At 40.3% G+C, this 20789-nt stretch overlaps 1 protein-coding gene across 2 annotated transcripts; it reads right to left on the bottom strand.

The window, feature by feature from the left end:
• Nucleotides 1-3217: 3217 nt before the first annotated feature.
• On the bottom strand, nt 3218-7982 carry LOC142503603 (uncharacterized). Of its 2 annotated transcripts, none has more exons than XM_075616104.1 (2): nt 6025-7982; nt 3218-4074 (listed from the first exon to the last, which is right to left on the bottom strand). In XM_075616104.1, exons 1-2 carry the CDS (start codon nt 7172-7174, stop codon nt 3392-3394), a joined length of 1833 nt encoding a protein of 610 aa, XP_075472219.1. In that variant the 5' UTR covers nt 7175-7982; the 3' UTR covers nt 3218-3391. The 2 variants fall into 2 exon arrangements, with proteins under 2 accessions (XP_075472219.1, XP_075472223.1); XM_075616108.1 differs by having other exon boundaries at nt 3942-4067.
• Nucleotides 7983-20789: the final 12807 nt, after the last annotated feature.

Here is a 20789-nt window from a genome sequence, read left to right as displayed (position 1 = left end):
TCAATAAGCTGAGGATACACTTCTTAACAGGAAGATATACATACAAGGGTTTCTATATAGCAATATAACCACTTGCCTCCTGGGCTCCTGTCTCCTCCCTGGCTTAGACCAGATGAGCCCATGTGTGTTCTCAGAAGCCTGAATATATAGCTCCTGAGATTGGCTGCAGGTGCTAGCCTTCTGCCTTAATTAGCTGCCTGTGTTTTGAGCAAGGGGAGTTTCCAGCAGTTATGCAGCATGCCTGACAAACCTTTGTTAGTACTGCTGGTTTGCAAGTGAGGGGTTTGTAAACCCTCTCACAAACCCTTATAAGTTAATGCTCGCTGTTAACACAGCTTTTAAGCACAGCATGGGAATGGGATGCAAAGCCACAGAAACCACTCACAGACATGTTTCAACCTTAATGGGTCTCCTCAGTGTGCGTGTGTGCGTGCGTGTGTATTATTATTAATTTTTTTAATCATATCACAAGAGAAAAAATAAAAAAGTTTAAAAAGTGAGAATAAGTATATTCATAAATACTATAATAAGAATACACTAATAGATCATAAAATAAATCTATTTCATGTTACAGAAATCACACCGAATAGAGAGCCTCTCGATCCAAATTTCTTTCTGTAGCTGTGAGCAATGATAATACTGTATGTTTGCAGTTACTGAAAATAAATGCTTATCCTCACGGAGCATCCATTTGTAGAGATTTTTTCTCTTGCACTTTCCAACGGATCAATTTATATCTGCATGTTGTTATTGTTTTCTTGGTCCGGTATGGAGATAATGAGAATTCCTTTATGACTCTAGGTAAGGGTTTTCATTATGAGTTGCTTATCTTCTCGCCCAGATTACTTAAACGGTCACTTGTTCTACTTTGGTTCAGATTAAGTTTTGTTTTGTGTTATTTAGCTTTATTATCCTATTTTTACTTTGGTTCTTTATTGTTCTATAACGATGTAAACGTTATCATACCTTAACAGACTTTGTTGTACTGAACTATTTACCTTGAGCGTGAGGAAATTTAATTCTACATAAGGTTGATAATGTTTTTTAACTGTGCTAGTTTAAATCTGATGGTAATGGGATGTTTATAGACTGGCTATTCATATGTATGAAGTATTGTATTGTATTTTATGTCTTTATTTATATAGCGCCATTAATGTACATAGCGCTTTACAGTAGTAATACATGGGGTAATCAAATAAATAACAGATAATATAAATAACAGATCATGGGAATAAGTGCTTTAGACATAAAAGTAACATTAAGGAAGAGGAGTCCTCTTTTACCTTACTGTTATTTATTTTTACTGTATGCAAAAATCTTGCAATTAAAAATTGTTAAAAGAAAGATAAATTGCGCCTTCGGTAAAAAAAAAAAAAAAGGGCCAAACAAATTTAGTATTGTCACGGGAGAGCAGGCGTTTACACCTTTATACCGGGTTCATATCACTGAGCAAAACCAAATCGTAAAACAAATTGTCATTTATTCCATAGAAACAGACGTATACACAGTGGATAACAAAATACAAGAGAAAACACACATGCTGGGGGGGGTCTGGGCTGCAAAACGAGCCTTTCCTAGGTGAAACAGTCCATAAAACAAAGTCTTTAGATTGACCGGGATTTGGCCCGAAATGTCCTGGAACTCAAATCGGCATGAAGTTCCTGACGCCACCGCTGTATCTGCTCTGGAGCTGCCGAAATCTCTTGACCGGGAGATAGTACCAAACGTCCTGGTACTCTTTTCAGCTTGCAATCCCAGCCACGACGCTACGTTCTATTCTCAGAACTTTCCCCCAAAAAGTGGGACTTAGAACATTTCGCGTCTTGAAATTCCTGAAGCCGTCTCGCTGCTATTTCTCTCAGAGCATCTTTGGTGATTTCGAATTTGCCGCTGCTGTCTTGGCGCTTAGAATCTCTCGTCCGGATTGGCTGCAGTGTTTCTTATAGTATTTTGGAGTTCATTCACAAAATACTACAGCCAATCCCAGCGTAGGAACTTTCCAACCATCCAATCAGATGGCTGCCAATCTTCTGAAGCCGAGCAACCGGATCTTCTGAATGAACAAGGGCATGTGCGAGTTTGCCACCTTAGCCACTTGCTATGCAGAAGCTACCCACGGGGCTAGGTGCCTCCAGGTCTGGGAAGGCGAATGCTAGCCGGAAAGGCTTGCTTTGATCCCAGGACGTGGGTACTTCACCTCACCAACAAATGACAGAGAAGCCCAATGCTACATCCAATATGACAAAAATACATAGTAAAATACTTATATATTCTCTTGAAAAAGGGTAATTTAGTTTAACCCTTTGGCCAAATCATTGTAGGCTTGCAAGCCACGACAAGGCAGACACCTGTTCGCAAGTCCTAACACTACCAGATAAAATACTAATATATCTCTATTAGGATTAAAATTCTCATTTACCTCTATTAGGAGGGAGAAATACTAATCTGGGTTCAAATCACCTACCTCTCTTTATCAAGTGTCGCCTTATGGTGAGTTATATCCTGCTCTAAGCAGAGAACACAAACCAAGAATGTTGCACTTGAAAAAGCCTCGGCCACACCCTCACATATTATGATATATGGAGGGTATCGTGAGATTATTATTTATAAAGAAAGGGTACTCAGAGTTTGTATAAGAAAAGGTTTATCCTTTATTGTATTACAACAATATTCAGAAATATCAGAAATATCAGAACAAGCTTCTTATAAGCCAATGGCTAACAGTTACAGTATGTTACCAATCCATTCCTAACTATGCAGAGATTATAACTAGATATGCATTGTCAATACTCACAAACCAAAAGATATTACGTCAGGTCAGGTCAGCCAGTCCCAGTCTCATCTGTGTGACTTCACACTTAAGTTCGGTTCTCTTTCTCTCTCTGATCTAACATGGAGTCGGGCCAACCTAATATAGAGTGTATTAGTTACTGCGTACGTGTGTCACGTGTCATGTGTCCATACTCTGTGGTTTGTGACGTATGATGTTTACGAGTCAGAAATTATAGTTAGTGACGTATGATGTTTACGATCTTAGGACGTACATTTAGTAACTTTATGATATTTCATAAGTTCCCGTTCAAACCACAGCGTGTTTACCGTTATAAGTTCCCCTTTTTATGTCTTTGTAACCTGTCCTAATATCCTGCCACTTCTGAGCAAAACAAGCTATTATTTCTAAGACAAGAAAAAACAGGATTTTAACAATATACTCTAAGCTATACTAGGCCTTACTATGATACTACGTATATAAGTACCTGTGACCTGTATTCATTATGCGTTATATGCCAGAAAATACCTGTAATCCATAACACCCTCTCCTACACATAATTATCATATTTTTGCAAATGCAGGAAAAAACTATCAAAGCAGAAAATATTCATTATGTGTACTATTGGAAGACAGTGTCACAGCTCTCTGATGTTGATGAGCTTGAACTCATTGGAGTATGTGACTGATCGCCAAAACACCCACAACTGCGCATATGTGCACAAGTTATTCCACGATGGGAAGGTATCAATTTGTAAAAATCACCCAATTGTAAAGCGGGTTGATGTTGGCTTTCATACACACTCAAGAGCGTAGTATTCCAACGGGCACCAAAACAATGTTGATGTTTATTACCTGAACATGCAAGCAAAGTGGTACAATTATATGACCCGTGGCTGACAATACTGATATGACCTTCTTCAATTGTATAAAAAGACATTTGAAATATTTGACGGTGAATGTCTCTACACTTGAAGTTGGGTTGATCACCAAGAGACAGCAAAGATTTCACTTGCCAAAAATTACATAACATTAGCAAGCTACGCGGTAGCAATGTCCCATTAGGTGTTAAAACAGAAAACGGTCCAGAGGAAGCAAGAGAGTCCTGATACATAAAGTCTCTCATCGTATCGTGAACTGCATGCACTTTGCGGGGTTTCCGATTTGGCAAAACCAGTTCATCTAAGTACATCCTCATGGAGGTCTGATAGGAACGTGGTAGACGCAAGATTTGTGAAGCATCTTTCTTTTCGTCTGTGTCCTTGCAACAAAGCATACTGCAGCAGGTTAGATTTGACCTGTGTGCTTAAAACAGTATATTAGTATCTAGGTAAAAATATAAGAATATATGCTATAAAGCAAAATGTGATTAAGCTGAACGCCTCTTCATCTTCATCTTCGGAAGAAATGAGAAAATACGAAGCAAAATAACAAGGATTATTATCCCTAAAATAAAAAACAATATTGGTTTTAAATAACCTAGGATTCCAAACGCATTTCCTAGTCCACTAAAGATACTTTTACCAGTAGATTGTAGGCTAGTACCTATCTTTGTCAAAAAATTACCTGTCATTGGCCAAAAAGTTTTCAATGATTCTCCTAGTGTAGTTAACCACTGGGGAAAATCACCTGGGTGCAAATCAACACGTAATAATTCACTGTGAACTCTCTGTAAAAGGGTATGTACTATATCATGTGTGAACCCTATAGTAACTTTCATCTTCTTTAAATGTGCCAAATAGGCTGTCATGTGAGGAAGGATCAGTGTGATAGCTGGTACCTGGAAATGTACTCCAGATGTGAATTTCTGATGTAACAGAGGTGGAATAAGTGTAGTACCATAACACTGTATACTCCCATTAACCGTGACAAGTGATGCCTGAAAAGGAGGAATATCGCAATCCTTTTCTGTAGATAACACTATGTAACTCCCATTATCTAGGCTGTGAATTAATGTAAAAGGGGTTTGAATAGGCATTACAGTTATCGGGCAGTTGCTACCTTGCATTTGATCATTGCAAGGCATGTGCTGTATAATGTCATCACAAATCAAGTAACCTCTATCAACACATCTTATAGTGCTGATGAAAAATTTACGATCACATTTCACAGACATGTATTGAAATGGTTGCGCAACCTGCATCCTTGCGAAATAAGAACCTGTGTGTGTTATGTGTCCAAAATTAAGCAGTTCCCAATTTGTTGTATACACGTCTCCTGGAATAAATAATTCATAGTATATAAAAACTTCCCATAATGAGTCATCAGGGTTATGAACCCGTCTGTGGTTTCTTTCTCGTATGTCATAAACTGTGGTTTGTGAAACATATGCCAGGATTTCAGATTCCTTCGGACTTAAATTGAGAGTCTATGTGATTAAAGTGAGATTTAAAAGTGATATGTCAACCTTTTTACTTTGCAATGTTAACCTGATAGAAGTAATGTGATTAAGAATAACCAAAGCTTTAATTTCTTCAGATAACACTGTTATATCTGAAATTGTGTAGGAAGCAAATTTTATCATGTGATCTCTTAACACCAAAATACCTCTCCTTAATTCTTCATCATTTGAGTCAGAGATTTGACTTATAACAGAAACAGAATCACTCAGCAGGTGTCCTGTGGTTATAAGAATATCATCGTTAGTAAGCAATTTTCTTGCAGATGTTTTACTTGAAACTTTACATTCATTCATGAACTCTGTGTCATTTTCATAATACACTATGGCATTAATCGTTGCATTCGTACCCCACATTGCCTCTGAGTAGGGCATGTTAACAATATTACGTGTGGTGCACGTGTCATACTCACAGGGTTTATCATCTGGAGCTATTTGAACATTCATCAAATCGCTCATTGCCCTGATTATCGTGTCAACATTCATATGCAAACTATCATTGAGACATTTCTGGAACAGGGAGTAGACTTTGTAATTAGGTTTCATAATCACTATTCGCTCCACACACCAAAAACCTCGTAACCCAGAAAAATGTAAAAATCCTTGATCAATCATTTTCGGTTGCCAGTTAAAATAGCCTTGCGTGAGATTGTAATAAAAGGAACACGGTTTACAACCGTACTTGAATACTGTAGTGTCCTTATCACAGATTCCTTCATTAATCAATTTCTCCAATGTGATACCACACGCATTCTTGAAACCTTTACATGAATGGCTGTAGTATGTCGTATTGGTAAATGTAGCAAAGCGTGGTTGAGTGCAAGTGTCCCATGCTGTAGGTTCACGAAACAACATACCATCACCTTTTGTATTCCATTCTTTCGGAAGTGCTGCTGTCTTTAGCTGTCCAGTTTTAGCATCTTCCATCACATCTTGAAGTTTGTGTAACAGGTCCTCAGCGGTTATTGATGAGTTCCACCATCCTGAGTAAATACTGTCAGTACAAAAAACAGCAGATATATACGGTCTTACCCCCCCAGGTATTCTGTACTCTTCTTCTTCAGCACCTTCCCAGAATGCCACTCTTGGATCAGTCTGTCCATTGGGAACGAATCCGTTCTGAGTAATTTGACCTGTATTCAGATAGAAAATAGGGTATTGCTTATACCTTATATTGTCCATGGTCACACCAGGCCGAGGGCAATGATCAGCTTTCAGCTCCTTCGTTGGCCATTTACGTGTTCCTTGAAAGTCAATGAAATAACAATGTCCAAATTCAGCATGACAACGTTGTTCACGGTAGCTTTGCTGCTTCCAATGGTCATGAAGGGGTAAATCATATTTCAGGCTTGTAGATTGCAGCTGTTGCATCTGTGCATTCAGATGTTGTGTCACCAGCTTCCTTCCTTCTGGCGTAGTTATACCAGCTTCTTTAGCTAGCACAGTAGAATCAAACAGCACAACCTGTGAAATCCCCAAAGTCTTTCGTTTCTGGATGATAGGTTTAGGAAACGGCTTCCAATACACACCTTGAGGTATACCCACCGACTGTATGTCCACCGGTTTCAAATCGTAATGTAGTCCTCGTTTCACGATGCCGGAGTCTGGTGTGGTAATACCGTGTGCTGCTGTACGTTTCCAGTCGATGATCTCTCCTTCTTGCTGAGTCACAAAATGCCATTGTAACCTGAAAATAACGCTGGCCGATATTGCTAGAAAAGCAAAACAGATTGAGAAACACAAAATAGTCTTTAACAGTCTTTTCTTTGTGATCACCTTAGCCACTGTTTGATAGGCCTTCTGGTAAATGTTGCGTTGATCCGGTATGGCAGGTAACACATATATATGTCTTTGGTCACTGTCAGGGAAGTCAGCTTCAGCTTGTAGGACCTCACCTGCGTGATTATTTTCCACATCCTGTTGTCTTGCAATCTGTGCTTCGAGAGGCTGCAGCTCGATCGAAGTCTGTCGCAGATACGGTGTCTCCTCCATCTTGAACAGTGACATTACTGCAATGTGCTGTAGGCTTAAGATTATCGATACTCACTTTTCTTTCTTTTCCTTTTGTATCTTGGATGATAAAGGTTCTTTCATTTATCTTTTTAAGTATCGTGGTAGGTTTCTTCCACTTAGGCCGCAACGGCTTTACCTTAGCAACCCTCTCCTGGACCGAATGTCCAATCTGCGGCGTCCAAGCTGCAGGATTACGTGGTGTGTGGGCTGTATGGGAAAAAGAATCCCTCAATTCCTGTAAAATTAATATTTGTTCAAGTCTCCCTGGGACAGAAATAGAATCATTAGTAAACGGTGTATTCATAGGAGTACCATATAACAGTTCATGGGGTGTTTTACCAGTTACTGAGTTAGGAATATTATTTAAGCCAATTTGAACCGTAACTAAGAGTGGATACCACTGTGTAGGACGATTAGATAGCATTTTGGTTAAAAGTCGTTTTACCTCGTAATTTTTACGTGCAAAGATTCCAGCGATTTCCAGAATAAGACGGCGAGCTGAAGGCCCAATCAATACCTAATATTGCGGCCCACTCCTTGGTTTCTGCCGCTGTGAAAGCAGGTCCACCATCGGAATGAAAGGCCTTGGGCTTAGCCACACTTACTAAGGTGTTGAGACATTTAAGCGTAGAGCTAGATGTCGTACCACGAACGGGGTATAACCACGTAAACCTTGTACAAGCATCAACACAAACCAAAACATGTTTGTAGGAATGTGATGCTGGCAAAGGTCCAATATGGTCCAAATATATTAAATCAAACGGTTTGTTCGGTATTGCATTAATAATAAATGGTGAGGTCTGATGATTAGGAGCGTTCACCAACCGACATGGTTTACAGTTGCTTAGAACTGTCTTAACAGTTTTCCTCATGTTCGGCCACCAGTATTTGTGTTTCAGTGTCAACAAAACATTTTCTCTCCCTAGGTGAGGGTGTCCCACACTGTCGTGTGCTTGCGTAGCGATCTGCATTCTGCTTGCTACAGGGGGAACAATGAATTCATTAGCATCAATTACAACCATGCAATTATTGTCGACTTGTTTAAATGAGTATTTCTTAGGATACCCAGGTGGATTAGGCCTGGTGGTATCCAGACAAGCATACAACTCTGCATCGAGACTGGCTGACTTTGACTGTGCCCTTGTTAACACTTTGTTAACGGCAAATTTCTGACTTACAGTTTGCGCGAGACTATCTGCAAACTGGTTACCCATAGTATGAACCGATGAACCAAGCGTTCTGTGCGCTGGCTCGTGTACAATTTCAATATCAGGCTTTTGATCAAGATAGGCCGCAATGGCCTTCCACTTAGCTATATGCGTTAGTGGTTTCCTTTTGGCATTTAAAAATCCATTTGATCTCCAAATTGGTAGGTCCTGCAATGCTGAACGTGCTAAATAAGCGGAATCTGTAACTATAAGTACATGTCCCTTAACTGTAAGTGCTTCTTTCATAGCAAAAGCTAAAGCATGAATCTCTGCAAACTGTGCAGAGTGGTCTCCTACAGGTAATTGCCAACTATGCAACAAATTCATATGTGCATCATATTTTGCAATTCCTGAACCTGCAGATTTATTCACTCCTTCTTTGCTGGAGTCTACAGCTGAACCATCTGTGTAGAAAATGCATGTGTAAAAATCATTTGGGTGTGTTTGATTTTCCCATGTTACCCCTTCAAAGGGTGATGGGAGGTCATCTAATGTAGTTAAAGTTTTATCATGCACAAAATGTATTTGGGGATCTTCTATAATGGTATACCATTTTAACCAACGACTTCATAACGCCTTCCTATCCGGAATGGTCTGTTTCTGCAATGTTGCTAGTGAAGCTACTGAAGTGTATATATAGATATCCTGTCCCTGTGCCAAATCACGTGATTTTAGCACTGTGAGTGTAATCGCTGATAATAGTTTTTCAAGCGACAAATATCTCTTCTCTGTGTTTGTAAATACATAAGATAATAATGTAATTGGTACTGTTTCCATAGCATTGTAAATTCTAATGTATGCAGCTAGAGGTGAAATGTTGACATAAGCTGACAATGGTTTTGTCGGGTCGCGCTGCGCTAAGTAGGAAGCATCATTAACTGCTGCTAATAACTTTCGCAATGCCTCATCCTCAACTGTTAACCATTTAAAAGGTGTTTTCGGTCTAGTCTGCTCTGACTTAATCTCGCGTGATGTTGCGTGATGTAATGGTTCAATCAGTACATTAAAATCTGGGATAAACGTCATTGAAAAATTCAGTAACCCAATAATGCTTCTTAACTGTTTTAGTGATTTAGGAACACTGATGTTGGAAACTTTTTCTCTGTAATTAGTAGAGAGGCCTCTGCCATTTTCAGCTATTTCAAAGCCTAAAAATGTCACAGTTTCTCTTGCAAGCTGAGATTTCTTTAGGGAAACAAGGTAACCTGCTTCTGTCAATGTAATTAACACTTCTGTCATAGCTTTAAAATGCTCTTCTTCTGTGTCATGTGATAAATAAACGTCATCAACATAAATTTCTGTATTAGCAAATTTAGACAATAGTGAGACTACGTCTGCAGTGAATAAAGCTGGACTATTTACAAAACCTTGTGGTAAGCGTGTAAAAACCAATTGTTTACCTTGCCAGGTAAATGAGGTTAGCCAATAACTCTCAGGCGTGATTGGGTGGCTAAAATACCCATTGCTTAAGTCAAACGTAGTTTTAAAGCGTTTACGCTGTAATCCGCTTAAGATTGAAGGTGAATGTGTGTTCTGTGCTGTCACTGAAGGTGTGACTCTGTTCACTTCCCTATAATCTAACACCATCCGCCATGAACCATCTTTTTTAGGTACTGGATATACTGCAGTATTCATTTGGCTATACTGTTCAAGCAGTACTCCTTGTTTAAGTAAATCATTGATTACAATTTGTATGCTTGGTAAGGCGGCATGATTAATTTTATATTGTGCCTGTTTCTTTGGAAGTGTAGAACATGTATTAATATTGTGTACTATTTGTTTTCTAAATCCGACCTGATTTTCCCACTGTTGAAAAATATATTTGTGTGTCATTAACCAATTATACAATTTTGTTTTATCATTAAAAGCACTTTCATTGCATTGATCTGTGATAATTTTTTCCAAGTCAAATTTCACAGTCAATTCCGTATGCTTGCGGTTTTCTGTAACTTCCTCTTTTATTGTAAAGAAGGAAGCCACATCTTTGTATGCTATAAGAAAGTCACAACCTAATCTGTCATGTTCAACTAATTCAATAGAAACTCTCCTGTCATTAATTTTTAAGTCTAAATAATATGAAGGATAAGTGCCATTTCCCTCAATTGTTTGTATCGTGATGTCGTGTACATAATTTTCATCTATTAAAATATCAGTTCTTACAAGGGATATGTCGGCTTGTGTGTCTAATAGGCCAGTGTAATCTTTTCCCTTGTAGTGAATGTTTAACGTTAAGTTTGTCATTCCTCAAAGAGGAAGTCTGTAGGGAGGTGAGTTATCTTCCCAACAAATTTCTCTGTGCTCGCCGGTGTCGTCGCTGCTGCAGCCTGTTTAACCTCACGTTGGCTGTTCGTTAATCCTGAAGTCTGCGTAGCAAAACCTGTACGCTTGTCACGAAATTTAATTTCGCTAGCCTTGCCTTGCCCATATCTGTCAGGAGTTTTAATGTATTGTCTCAGATTATATCTGGACACTGCACCCTCATTACGAGCTTGCTGTTCAAAGCGTGTATTTTGTTGTGTAGTCTGTGGTGTAGGAGTGTTTTGTCTCTGTGTAGGAGTCTGAAAACTTCTATTATCTCTTTGAAAATTACCTCTTCTGTCCCACTGCTCGTCTCTAGGATAAACTCAGGTAATGTAATTGGTGTAAATAAGTGTGTGCGACTCTCCCCATATTTCGCACCAGAATTAATAGGACCATGTCTGTCCACGCCTGTAGCAATCACAGGCTGTTGTCCCAAAATGACAGTCGCTGCATTATGTGTCAAATTAATGATCGTGTGTATTAACGGATCATATGCCTGTTGTACGTACTGATATGTGTTTGGATCAGTTGTGGTGTCTATTGTTATATAGCAGTATCTTGCCCCAGGTCCCCACGGGCCAAATTGAATTTCAAATGCCAGAGTTTCACCGTCAATCAGATTTCTCTGATACTGATTCCTCATTAAAACATTCAGATCTGCAACTCGTGCAAAATCTGTAACAGCCATGATATACTATATATATATATATAATGAAAATTGTACCTTCTCTTTTATAAAGAGGAAATAGCATACACGTGTACTTTCAAGATTAAATGGGTAACGTCAGATTTATTATACAACTCATGAGTAATTAACCACGTTGGAGCGCCATAATCTGGGTTCAAATCACCTACCTCTCTTTATCAAGTGTCGCCTTATGGTGAGTTATATCCTGCTCTAAGCAGAGAACACAAACCAAGGATGTTGCACTTGAAAAAGCCTCGGCCACACCCTCACATATTATGATATATGGAGGGTATCGTGAGATTATTATTTATAAAGAAAGGGTACTCAGAGTTTGTATAAGAAAAGGTTTATCCTTTATTGTATTACAACAATATTCAGAAATATCAGAAATATCAGAACAAGCTTCTTATAAGCCAATGGCTAACAGTTACAGTATGTTACCAATCCATTCCTAACTATGCAGAGATTATAACTAGATATGCATTGTCAATACTCACAAACCAAAAGATATTACGTCAGGTCAGGTCAGCCAGTCCCAGTCTCATCTGTGTGACTTCACACTTAAGTTCGGTTCTCTTTCTCTCTCTGATCTAACATGGAGTCGGGCCAACCTAATATAGAGTGTATTAGTTACTGCGTACGTGTGTCACGTGTCATGTGTCCATACTCTGTGGTTTGTGACGTATGATGTTTACGAGTCAGAAATTATAGTTAGTGACGTATGATGTTTACGATCTTAGGACGTACATTTAGTAACTTTATGATATTTCATAAGTTCCCGTTCAAACCACAGCGTGTTTACCGTTATAAGTTCCCCTTTTTATGTCTTTGTAACCTGTCCTAATATCCTGCCACTTCTGAGCAAAACAAGCTATTATTTCTAAGACAAGAAAAAACAGGATTTTAACAATATACTCTAAGCTATACTAGGCCTTACTATGATACTACGTATATAAGTACCTGTGACCTGTATTCATTATGCGTTATATGCCAGAAAATACCTGTAATCCATAACAATACCACAGTGGGTCTATATCCAGCAGAATGAAAGGACCTACTCACTTGGGAAGTGGGGAGGGGCGGGCTTAAAGCCTGGTAAGGAGGAGCCACTAACCTCCAACAGCTGAGACAGCTGAAAATAAGTTAACAAACACACAAAACACAAAACCCCAGCAAGCTTTTTTGGGAACCCCTGAGCCCCCACAAAACATATATGTATATGTATATAAGTGTCAAAAAGGAGAGCATATGTATATAACAAACGACAGACACTTATATACATATATATTTTGTGGGGCTCAGGGGTTCCCAAAAAGCTTGCTGGGGTTTTGTGTGTTTGTTACTTCACCTAGCCATCCTGCCCAAATGTTCTTCACACCTCTATGCATCTAAGTCTTTCAAGTCCGGACCTTGAATAGACACAGTGGAACCGCAGTTTGGTAGCCCCCTTGCTCACTCAGAATACCGGCTTTGAAAGTCCCAGCTTATTTTACAGTGCACAAGAATAATACATTTTAAACATACCTGTTTAATAAAATATACTTTACACTTTTATACTGTGTAAGTCTTCTGGTTATGAGAGATTGAATGAGACTCTTTACTTTTATTCCCACTAGCCATATCCCTCACACACTGCAAACCTGACTTAGGGGGTCATGCACTAAGCTCCGATAAGTCGTTTTAAGAATGCAAAGTGCTCTTAGAACGTGATGTTGCGCTGAACGCGATTCACAGAGTCACGCAAAAAGGCACTTTGCGTTCTAAAACTGACTTTTTTCAGGAAATTTTTCTAAGTCCAACTTTGCTAGTTCGTTAACCTGTTTGCGTTCAATTCTGCCCTTCTGCGGGATGCACTAAGCTACGCAACCTTAGCATACGCGAAAGTTGCGTTCAAGAAAACACGTCAGCTCAAGGCAGCCGCTAAAAAAGATGGACTTAGAAAAAATTGTTTGTTTACATTTTTGCAGGTATGTTAACATGGGCAAAACAAGGTGTTTTAACCCCTCAGGTGCTCAGAAGGATGATCACGGGTGCTGCTGTATGTAAATTCCAAAACATAGTCAGTAAATGTTGATTACCCACTTCACGTAGCTATGCATTTGAGCTCCTACTATTCACACATAATCTTTCCCAGCAGCTGGCTCCGGATGAGCTCTATTCACGATATGTAGACAAATTTCTTCAGCCGATTGTGCGTACCTTATCGTCATTCATTGAGGACACCACGGCTTTACTGATAGCCTTACAAGACATTGAATGGAAGGAAGGATACAGGTGGGTCACCATGGATGTCACATCATTATACACTATTATACAACATGAACACGGCCTTCGAGCCATTTATCACTATCTTCAATCTTCTTCACTTTCAACAGCACAGATCACGTTTATTAATGATTCCATTTTAGCACATAACTATTTTTTGTTTGATTCACACTATTTTCTTCAAAAACAGGGCACAGCTATGGGGACTTCTTTTGCACCCTCATATGCTAATCTTTTTATTGGTTTATGGGAATCTGTTCACATCTATGATAGCACTAATACATTCCGTTCTAATATTGTTTTTTACAAAAGGTTTATTGATGATTTGATTTTCATTTGGGATGGGGATATACATAGTTTTCACACTTTCTTTCACACTATCAATTTCAATGATATTAATCTTCAATTCACATTTCAAACAGACACTAATACAATTAATTATCTTGATGTGGCTATCCATGGTGATCCAGCCACAGGTATCCAAACAGATATTTTTACCAAACCTCATGCCAGAAACTCCTATCTACATGCGAATAGCAGTCACCCCAAGTCACTCATCCGTGGCATCCCCAAGGGACAATTTTTGAGGTACAAACGTATTTGTTCCAATCAGGATACTTTTCTGCAGCATTCAGAGACATTAAAATCTAAATTCCTAACACGGGGATACTCTAAAACAGATGTCGATTTGGCCTTTGTGAATGCAGACTCTACAGATCGGAGTACCTTGATTAAACACAAGACAAAAAAGAACAAAGAATCATTTTCGGAAAGCCCTTTATTCATTACCAAGTTTAGCAAGCAAGCATCACAGATTAGACAAATAGTTTCTAAGCATTGGAATGTACTTAAATTAGATCCAGACCTGGGACCTTTCGCTAAGTCTGGACCTAAGTTTGCATTCAGAAAGGCCAATACACTTGCTTCATCTATTTCTAAAAGTCTTTTTCAATCTGCACACCAGTCTCGCATTTAATATGCCTAAAGGATTCCACAAATGTGGCTTTTGTAAATGTTACAAATTTGCTCTGCCCACAAAACGAGTGCATACATTGTTTCCTAATAGTAAACATAGAATCAACATGTTCATTAACTGTCATACCAGTTATGTTATTTATGTTATTATTTGTGGATGCAATAGTAAATATGTGGGCAGGACAATCAGACCTTTGCATATAAGAATTTCTGAACATTTGAGATTAATTAATAAAAAGGACTTATTCCATCCCGTATCAAAACATTTTTCACAATGTCCACTTGGTGGTCTTAAGAATTTTAAATTCTATGGAGTAGAACATATTCCCACTCACACTAGAGGAGGTGATAGGTTAAATTGCCTCAACAAAAAAGAAATGTCATGGATTTTTTCCCTCAACACATTACAACCCCATGGATTAAACATAGAATGGGAGTTAAAACATTTCTTAGATGACTAAACCATCACAGTCTTTCCCGTTCTCCCTCTTTCCTTTCCCCTCCTCCCTCCCCCCCCTCCCGTTCCTCCCCTCACCCCCCCCCTTTTTTCCCCCCTTTCCCCTCCACACACTCATATCTCTCTCTTTTTCTTTTTAAACATATTATACTAAACATTGTGCTATGTGATAAGCTTATAGATTGTTCGTTATTTTCTTGTCCCTTTTATGTATAGGTATATCGCTATTTAATTAGATCAAACATAAGACTTAAATACCAGTGTGCATATGATCTTATTCATCTTTGTTTTTAACTGGGAACAGGCTATCTCTTTTGTGATAAATTGATTGCTTAAGTATATAAGGCAAACTTTGTATTGTATCATACTGTGTATATCAATGATTTGACATGCGTGTTCCTGATTCCTTTGTTTTTAGCCATGTATGCTCCTAAGTGGTGATTATGTGATGCTGGAAACCTGTAGCTCAATGATTGGGCCATACATACAGGTGTATCAGTTTTTGCACACACTACTTAAGGAGGTTTGATTTGCTGACAGGTCACTCTTTGACAAAGGCCCCACGGGCTGAAACGCGTCAGAGGACTTGTCAGCACGCTGTTTCAATAAAGTCTATTTTTAGCTAGCCCCATCAGCCTCTCGTTCTTCATTGCTATGCTGCTGCTTGGCTCCCCCCTTCCCCTCTGGGTGGATTTCTCTACATTTTTGCAGGCGCAACACCCATACAACAGGCCGGCGGATGTCCCCGGCTGACCCCGCGGCAGGCGACACATGGTACGGTAGCCAATCAGAGCGTGGGAACGAAATCCCAACTCTGAATGGCTCTGGTAGACCATGTGACAGAGGCTTTGCTTCAGCCAATCAGAGTGTGTCATGTGTCGCCGGCCATCTTTGTTTTGATGATGTCATCTTAAAGGCAATTGAAGCTCAGCCATTCTGATTGGCTGGCGTCATTGCCTTTAAATGACATCATCATTATTTTTTTTTGCCCAAATCACATGTTTTTCACGGCCGTGGGAAACATTTGACCAAAATGTGACGTCATAGGCCTATAAAAGCCTATGTCGTCTCATTTTGAAGCCAGACGCCGAGGAGGGAATTCCTCCCCTCCTAAGAAGATAAGAAGGGCGTGGCATGAGAAGTTGGAAGAAGACGGAGAAGACCCCAAAGAAGAAACAAAGACCTTAAGACTGACGGAAAGGATTACAAATAGAAGAAAGAAGACACTGTTGTGGATTGTAAGGGTTTATTATTTTATGGTTACCTTTGGATTGGTTCCAGTGCTTCTGGATCCCCTGGATTTCGGTGAGTGGGCATCTAATGGTAAGTAAACAAAAGAAAAGTTTATTATTTTAACTTTTACAGGTTTTTTTGATTTTTTATTCATGCGTTTTATTTTCCATTTAATGCCCCTGAATTGATCTATGTCCCTATGGATATACATACATTCAGGGACACTGAATGGGTGTATTCTATGTGATTTTTGGATGTACTGTAAATGCATTGTTTTTTATGCTCTATTATTGCCCCTGTATGTTATGTATATCTATCTATATGGATATACATACAGGGATAATAATTGATTGTTTTGCTAATCTTTATGTTCTTTTCATGTATTACAAATGTATTTAGCAGCTTTATTTATACATTGGTGTGTGTAATGTAATTTTTATTTAGTAACATGTAATTTTTAATGGTTTATTTCTGGTAGTTAGATTGGAATGGTGGTTACTTTGACTTAGAATTTATTTGGCATTGCTTTTGCTTTAGGAATTGAATAGTGAATTGTATATGTCCTGCTAAGGGCAGGCCGCCAGTAGTTATCAAGGGTTTCCCCCATCTCAAGCCCTGCCGTGATTGGTGGAGGTAGGCCCCCTGACTCTGTGTGGAAAGGCAGAGACACAGGGGAGGGGCCTGCTGACATCATGATGGGCAGGGCTGTCTCAATTTAGTTGCAGTTCCTGTGTGCTTTGTGTCAGTTAGTGTTGGAGTGTCTGACTGGACAGTCAGACTGTGTGAGCTAGCTAGGTTCCAGAGGAGCAGGGCCTAGTTAGCTGGAGGTGGACCAATTCCCCTCACCCTGCCTAGGGGGTGAGGGAAGAGCTAGCCCACCCTGAGCGCCCTAGGTTTGGGGTGGAGGCAGGGAGCAAAGACCCCACAGACCATCCTGAGGGTGTACTTCTGGAGGGAAAGGAGAAGGAGGAAAAGACCTGTTGCTGTGTGCTGCAGCTGCTGTGTGCTGCTGCTGTGTGCTGTAAGTCTGCTGTTGGAGAATAAAGACCATTGCTGCTTTTATACAAAAGACTGTGTGAGACTGAAATCTCTCGCCCTGGGACCAGGGTTTCTCTGGGAGGATTTCACCTTATCCTTAAGGCTCGCCAGAGATGGAGGCGTTGCACCAACGTTGCTAAGAAGATGGAGGCATATACCCCAGAAGCCTGTCCCTGTTATCCTCAATACCATCACGGGAGATTCAGGCCCTCCTGTTCCTCACAGGTATGCACCACCAACATACATGTAGCCAGCCCTCACTACACCCTAGAGATCCAGTCTGCGACCGAGGGGGGGGGGGGGGGGACATGGGTTACATATAATTGATTTGGATTGGATTGTAATTGGTTTAGGAAATGGATTAATTGATTGATGGTAAATGTATTTATGTTGCTTAGTTTCTATTTGATTTTGTGGATGGCATTGGTGGTTAGGGGACATTGTTCATAGTGTATTGTATTTTGAAATTGATTTTGCATAGTGTTACATGATGCACAGATTAATTGCATCATGTACACACTCATTGCAATTGTGTGACATTTGATATACATTTGTCTAGCTGCTGGTTTGTTGGGAGAGGACATATCATTTCTTTTTTAAAATGCTGCTGGATTAATTTTATATGTGATAATTATGAGATTCAGATTTGATGTTTTTATGTATACATGTTTATGTAATCCTGAACCATTTATTTGTATATTGGTGTTATATGTATATATGTATGTGTATAGGGGCGGGATCGCTTCTCTGCCTTTTGGCTAAGATCAAGGCGATATGAGTGCTCCTCTCGACCTGCACAGCTATGACCAAATGCAGTACCATCCTATCTGGGGCTTCAGTAGGAAAGGTCTGTGGCAAGCATTTGGCCCTCTAGCTCGTTGAGAGGTGTTGTCCAGGCCCCGGACCACAGAACCCCTTAGCCTTCGGGCTAAGGGGGGATGGCATTCGAACAACCAGCCCTTCAGGGCTGGGGTGCACCCGCACAACCCTCGAAAGAGGGGAGATGATGCGAACTCCCTTGCGGGCCTCGGGCCAGAGGGAGGAAGAGACAGATGTTCTGAATCCTAACGGAGGAAGGCATCAATGTCCCTGGAGACCTAGGCTTTCGGGCTGAAACCTTCAGGGAAACTGTGCACTGAGGGCGGGTTTGACTTCGGTTGGAGAGTCCAAGGGCAAGCTCCCTATCCACTGAAGTGGACTGGGATCCGATGAGCGAGAGGGTGCAACTCTCTCGGGAGAAAAAAAAAAAAAAAAAAGCTATCTGTGGGTTGTTTTCTGGGTATGCACCTTAACCCTGGCTGTGCTCAAAGCTGTGACCATGCAGCAAGCTTAAGCTTATAGGGAACCATGTTAAAAATAGTTTTTGAAGCAAAAAGTGGCACTGTGTGCTCATTTGCATGTCATTTCCCAGAATCCCTTGCTGCAGTGGAAGTGCTGTGTGCTGGGTGATAATGGGGAAAGGCGGGGTTGCAGACCTGCCTAAGACATGCAGATGAGCATATAGTTGTATTTACATTTGCATATTTACTTTACTGTGGAGGGTTTTTGTCACTTTTTGTACTCACCATAACTTAACTCAGTATTATGGTTGGCCCATCCTTTCGCTTCTTTGCATACCCAGTTAATCAACCCCACACTGATGAGACCCATTAAGGTCGAAACAGCTGTCTGTGGGTGGTTTTCTGGGTATGCACCTTAACCCTGGCTGTGCTCAAAGCTGTGACCATGCAGCAAGCTTAAGCCTATAGGGAACCATGTTAAAAATGGTTTTTGAAGCAAAAAGTGGCACTGTGCTGAACCGCATTGATTTCTGCCTCAGAGACCCCCTGCCTCCCGAGTTACAGGCCCCGGTTTGGGGCATCGGTGCCAGTGTCGCCGCCATCTTTATAGCGTCCCCGTCGCGTCTTGGACGCTATAAAGATGGCGGCGACACTGGCACCGATGCCCCATACCTTGCCCTGTAACTCGGGAAGCAGGGGGTCTCTGAGGAAGAAATCAATGCGGTTCAGCTCACGGGACCCCCTGCTCCGGCACACTATTATTAAAATGTACATTAATGCAGCTTCATTACCATTGCAGATAGCCGCTAGGGTAAGGAATGATTGTTTATTGATATGTGTGTTTTGACATTAGTGTAGATGTGTAGGGGGTCTCCAGAGCTGAACCGCATTGGTTTCAGCCTTGGGGACTCCCTACTTCAGGAGATACAGGCCCTGTTATGGGGTGCCGGTATGCCCTGCAGAATTTAAATGTCCCGGTCACGTGATGCGGAAGCTTTCAAAGTGCAGGGGATACCGGCACCCCTTAACGGGGCCGGTATCTCCTGAAGTAGGGGGTCCCCGGACCTGAAACCAATGCTGTTCAGGTCCGGAGACCCCCTGCTCATGTACACTATTATTAAAATGTATTTAATATACGATCACCTGTAACAGCCTTGTATGGAGATACAGAATCTCCATGCAAATGTTACAGGCGGCTTATTTTTTCTATCAGCTATCGTACGTGAAGTTTAAGAATGCTAGCAGGGGAAAAAAAGCAACACGTACGCTGTGGCTGTTTTGAGCACGTACGTTAGAAAATGAGCTCAAGGCCTTAGTGAATCGCGTCTCCGGCCTCACTTTTTAACGGACGTGCTTTTTTATTTCATCCGGACGCAAAAGCATTGATCTTAGTGCATAGCCCCCTAAGACTTTTAAAATCCGCACAGCCTTTTGTGCTATTTGTAAGGTTAAAACTGTCTTCTGGAATTGATAAGGTTAAAAAGAATACGCTGGCCTTGCTATTTTCACGGGAGGCTATCGTAAATAGCTGCAGACCAACTGTTCAATGCCTGTCAAAATATTGTTAAAACAGAGGATAGGGCTGCCTTATAAGTCACCATTGTATATGTCTCTTGCTCAGCAGTTAAATGTTTTAAGCTCTACAGAAAAGGCATTATGTGAAGGATACATGTAAATTTAGATGTGTACCCATATTTGTAACAGATGACAACTGTATTTTTGTCCCTGCCTTGTGTATATAAGTCTGCTTGTGAACCATTAAAATTTAGTTGTAAGAACTCAGCCAAGGCGCCTCCCTGAATTCTTACAGCTCCGAGCTCGTATGCTACGCTAATTGAAATAATCTCATATCTGTTGCGTTTCAGTAGCTCCCGGGAGAAAAGGTTTTGCTTGCCCTAGAAGGACCTGATCTGTAGAGATCTAACAGTTTTGGTGACAGAAGTGGAATTTCGCACAGGAAAAAGGGTGAGTAAAGATTCTTTTTATTTGTTTCTCACCTTTTCCTCTGCGAAACTAAACAACCTAAATTTATAAGGGCAAAAGAACATAAGGTGAGAGTCCTTATTGTTTAATCGTGGGTAAGTCCCTTTAATCAAGGGTAAGTCCCCGATTTATGTAACAAAGGGTGAGAGTCCCTTTGGTTTTATCGAGGGTAAGTCTGTGA

Source organism: Ascaphus truei, chromosome 1, assembly GCF_040206685.1.
Source record: "Ascaphus truei isolate aAscTru1 chromosome 1, aAscTru1.hap1, whole genome shotgun sequence".
NCBI lineage: Eukaryota > Metazoa > Chordata > Amphibia > Anura > Ascaphidae > Ascaphus > Ascaphus truei.
The sequence above is the reverse complement of the archived record's forward strand: the minus strand, read 5'-3'. Positions and strand labels throughout refer to the sequence as shown.

Bases quoted from the DNA above. Each gene is read 5' to 3' on its own strand.
- LOC142503603 (XM_075616104.1), bottom strand. From the start codon at position 7,174: ATGTCACTGTTCAAGATGGAGGAGACACCGTATCTGCGACAGACTTCG. The intron at 4,075-6,024 runs GTATGTTGTTTC...TACTGTTTTAAG, and splicing joins ATGGAATACAAAAGGTGATG to CACACAGGTCAAATCTAACC.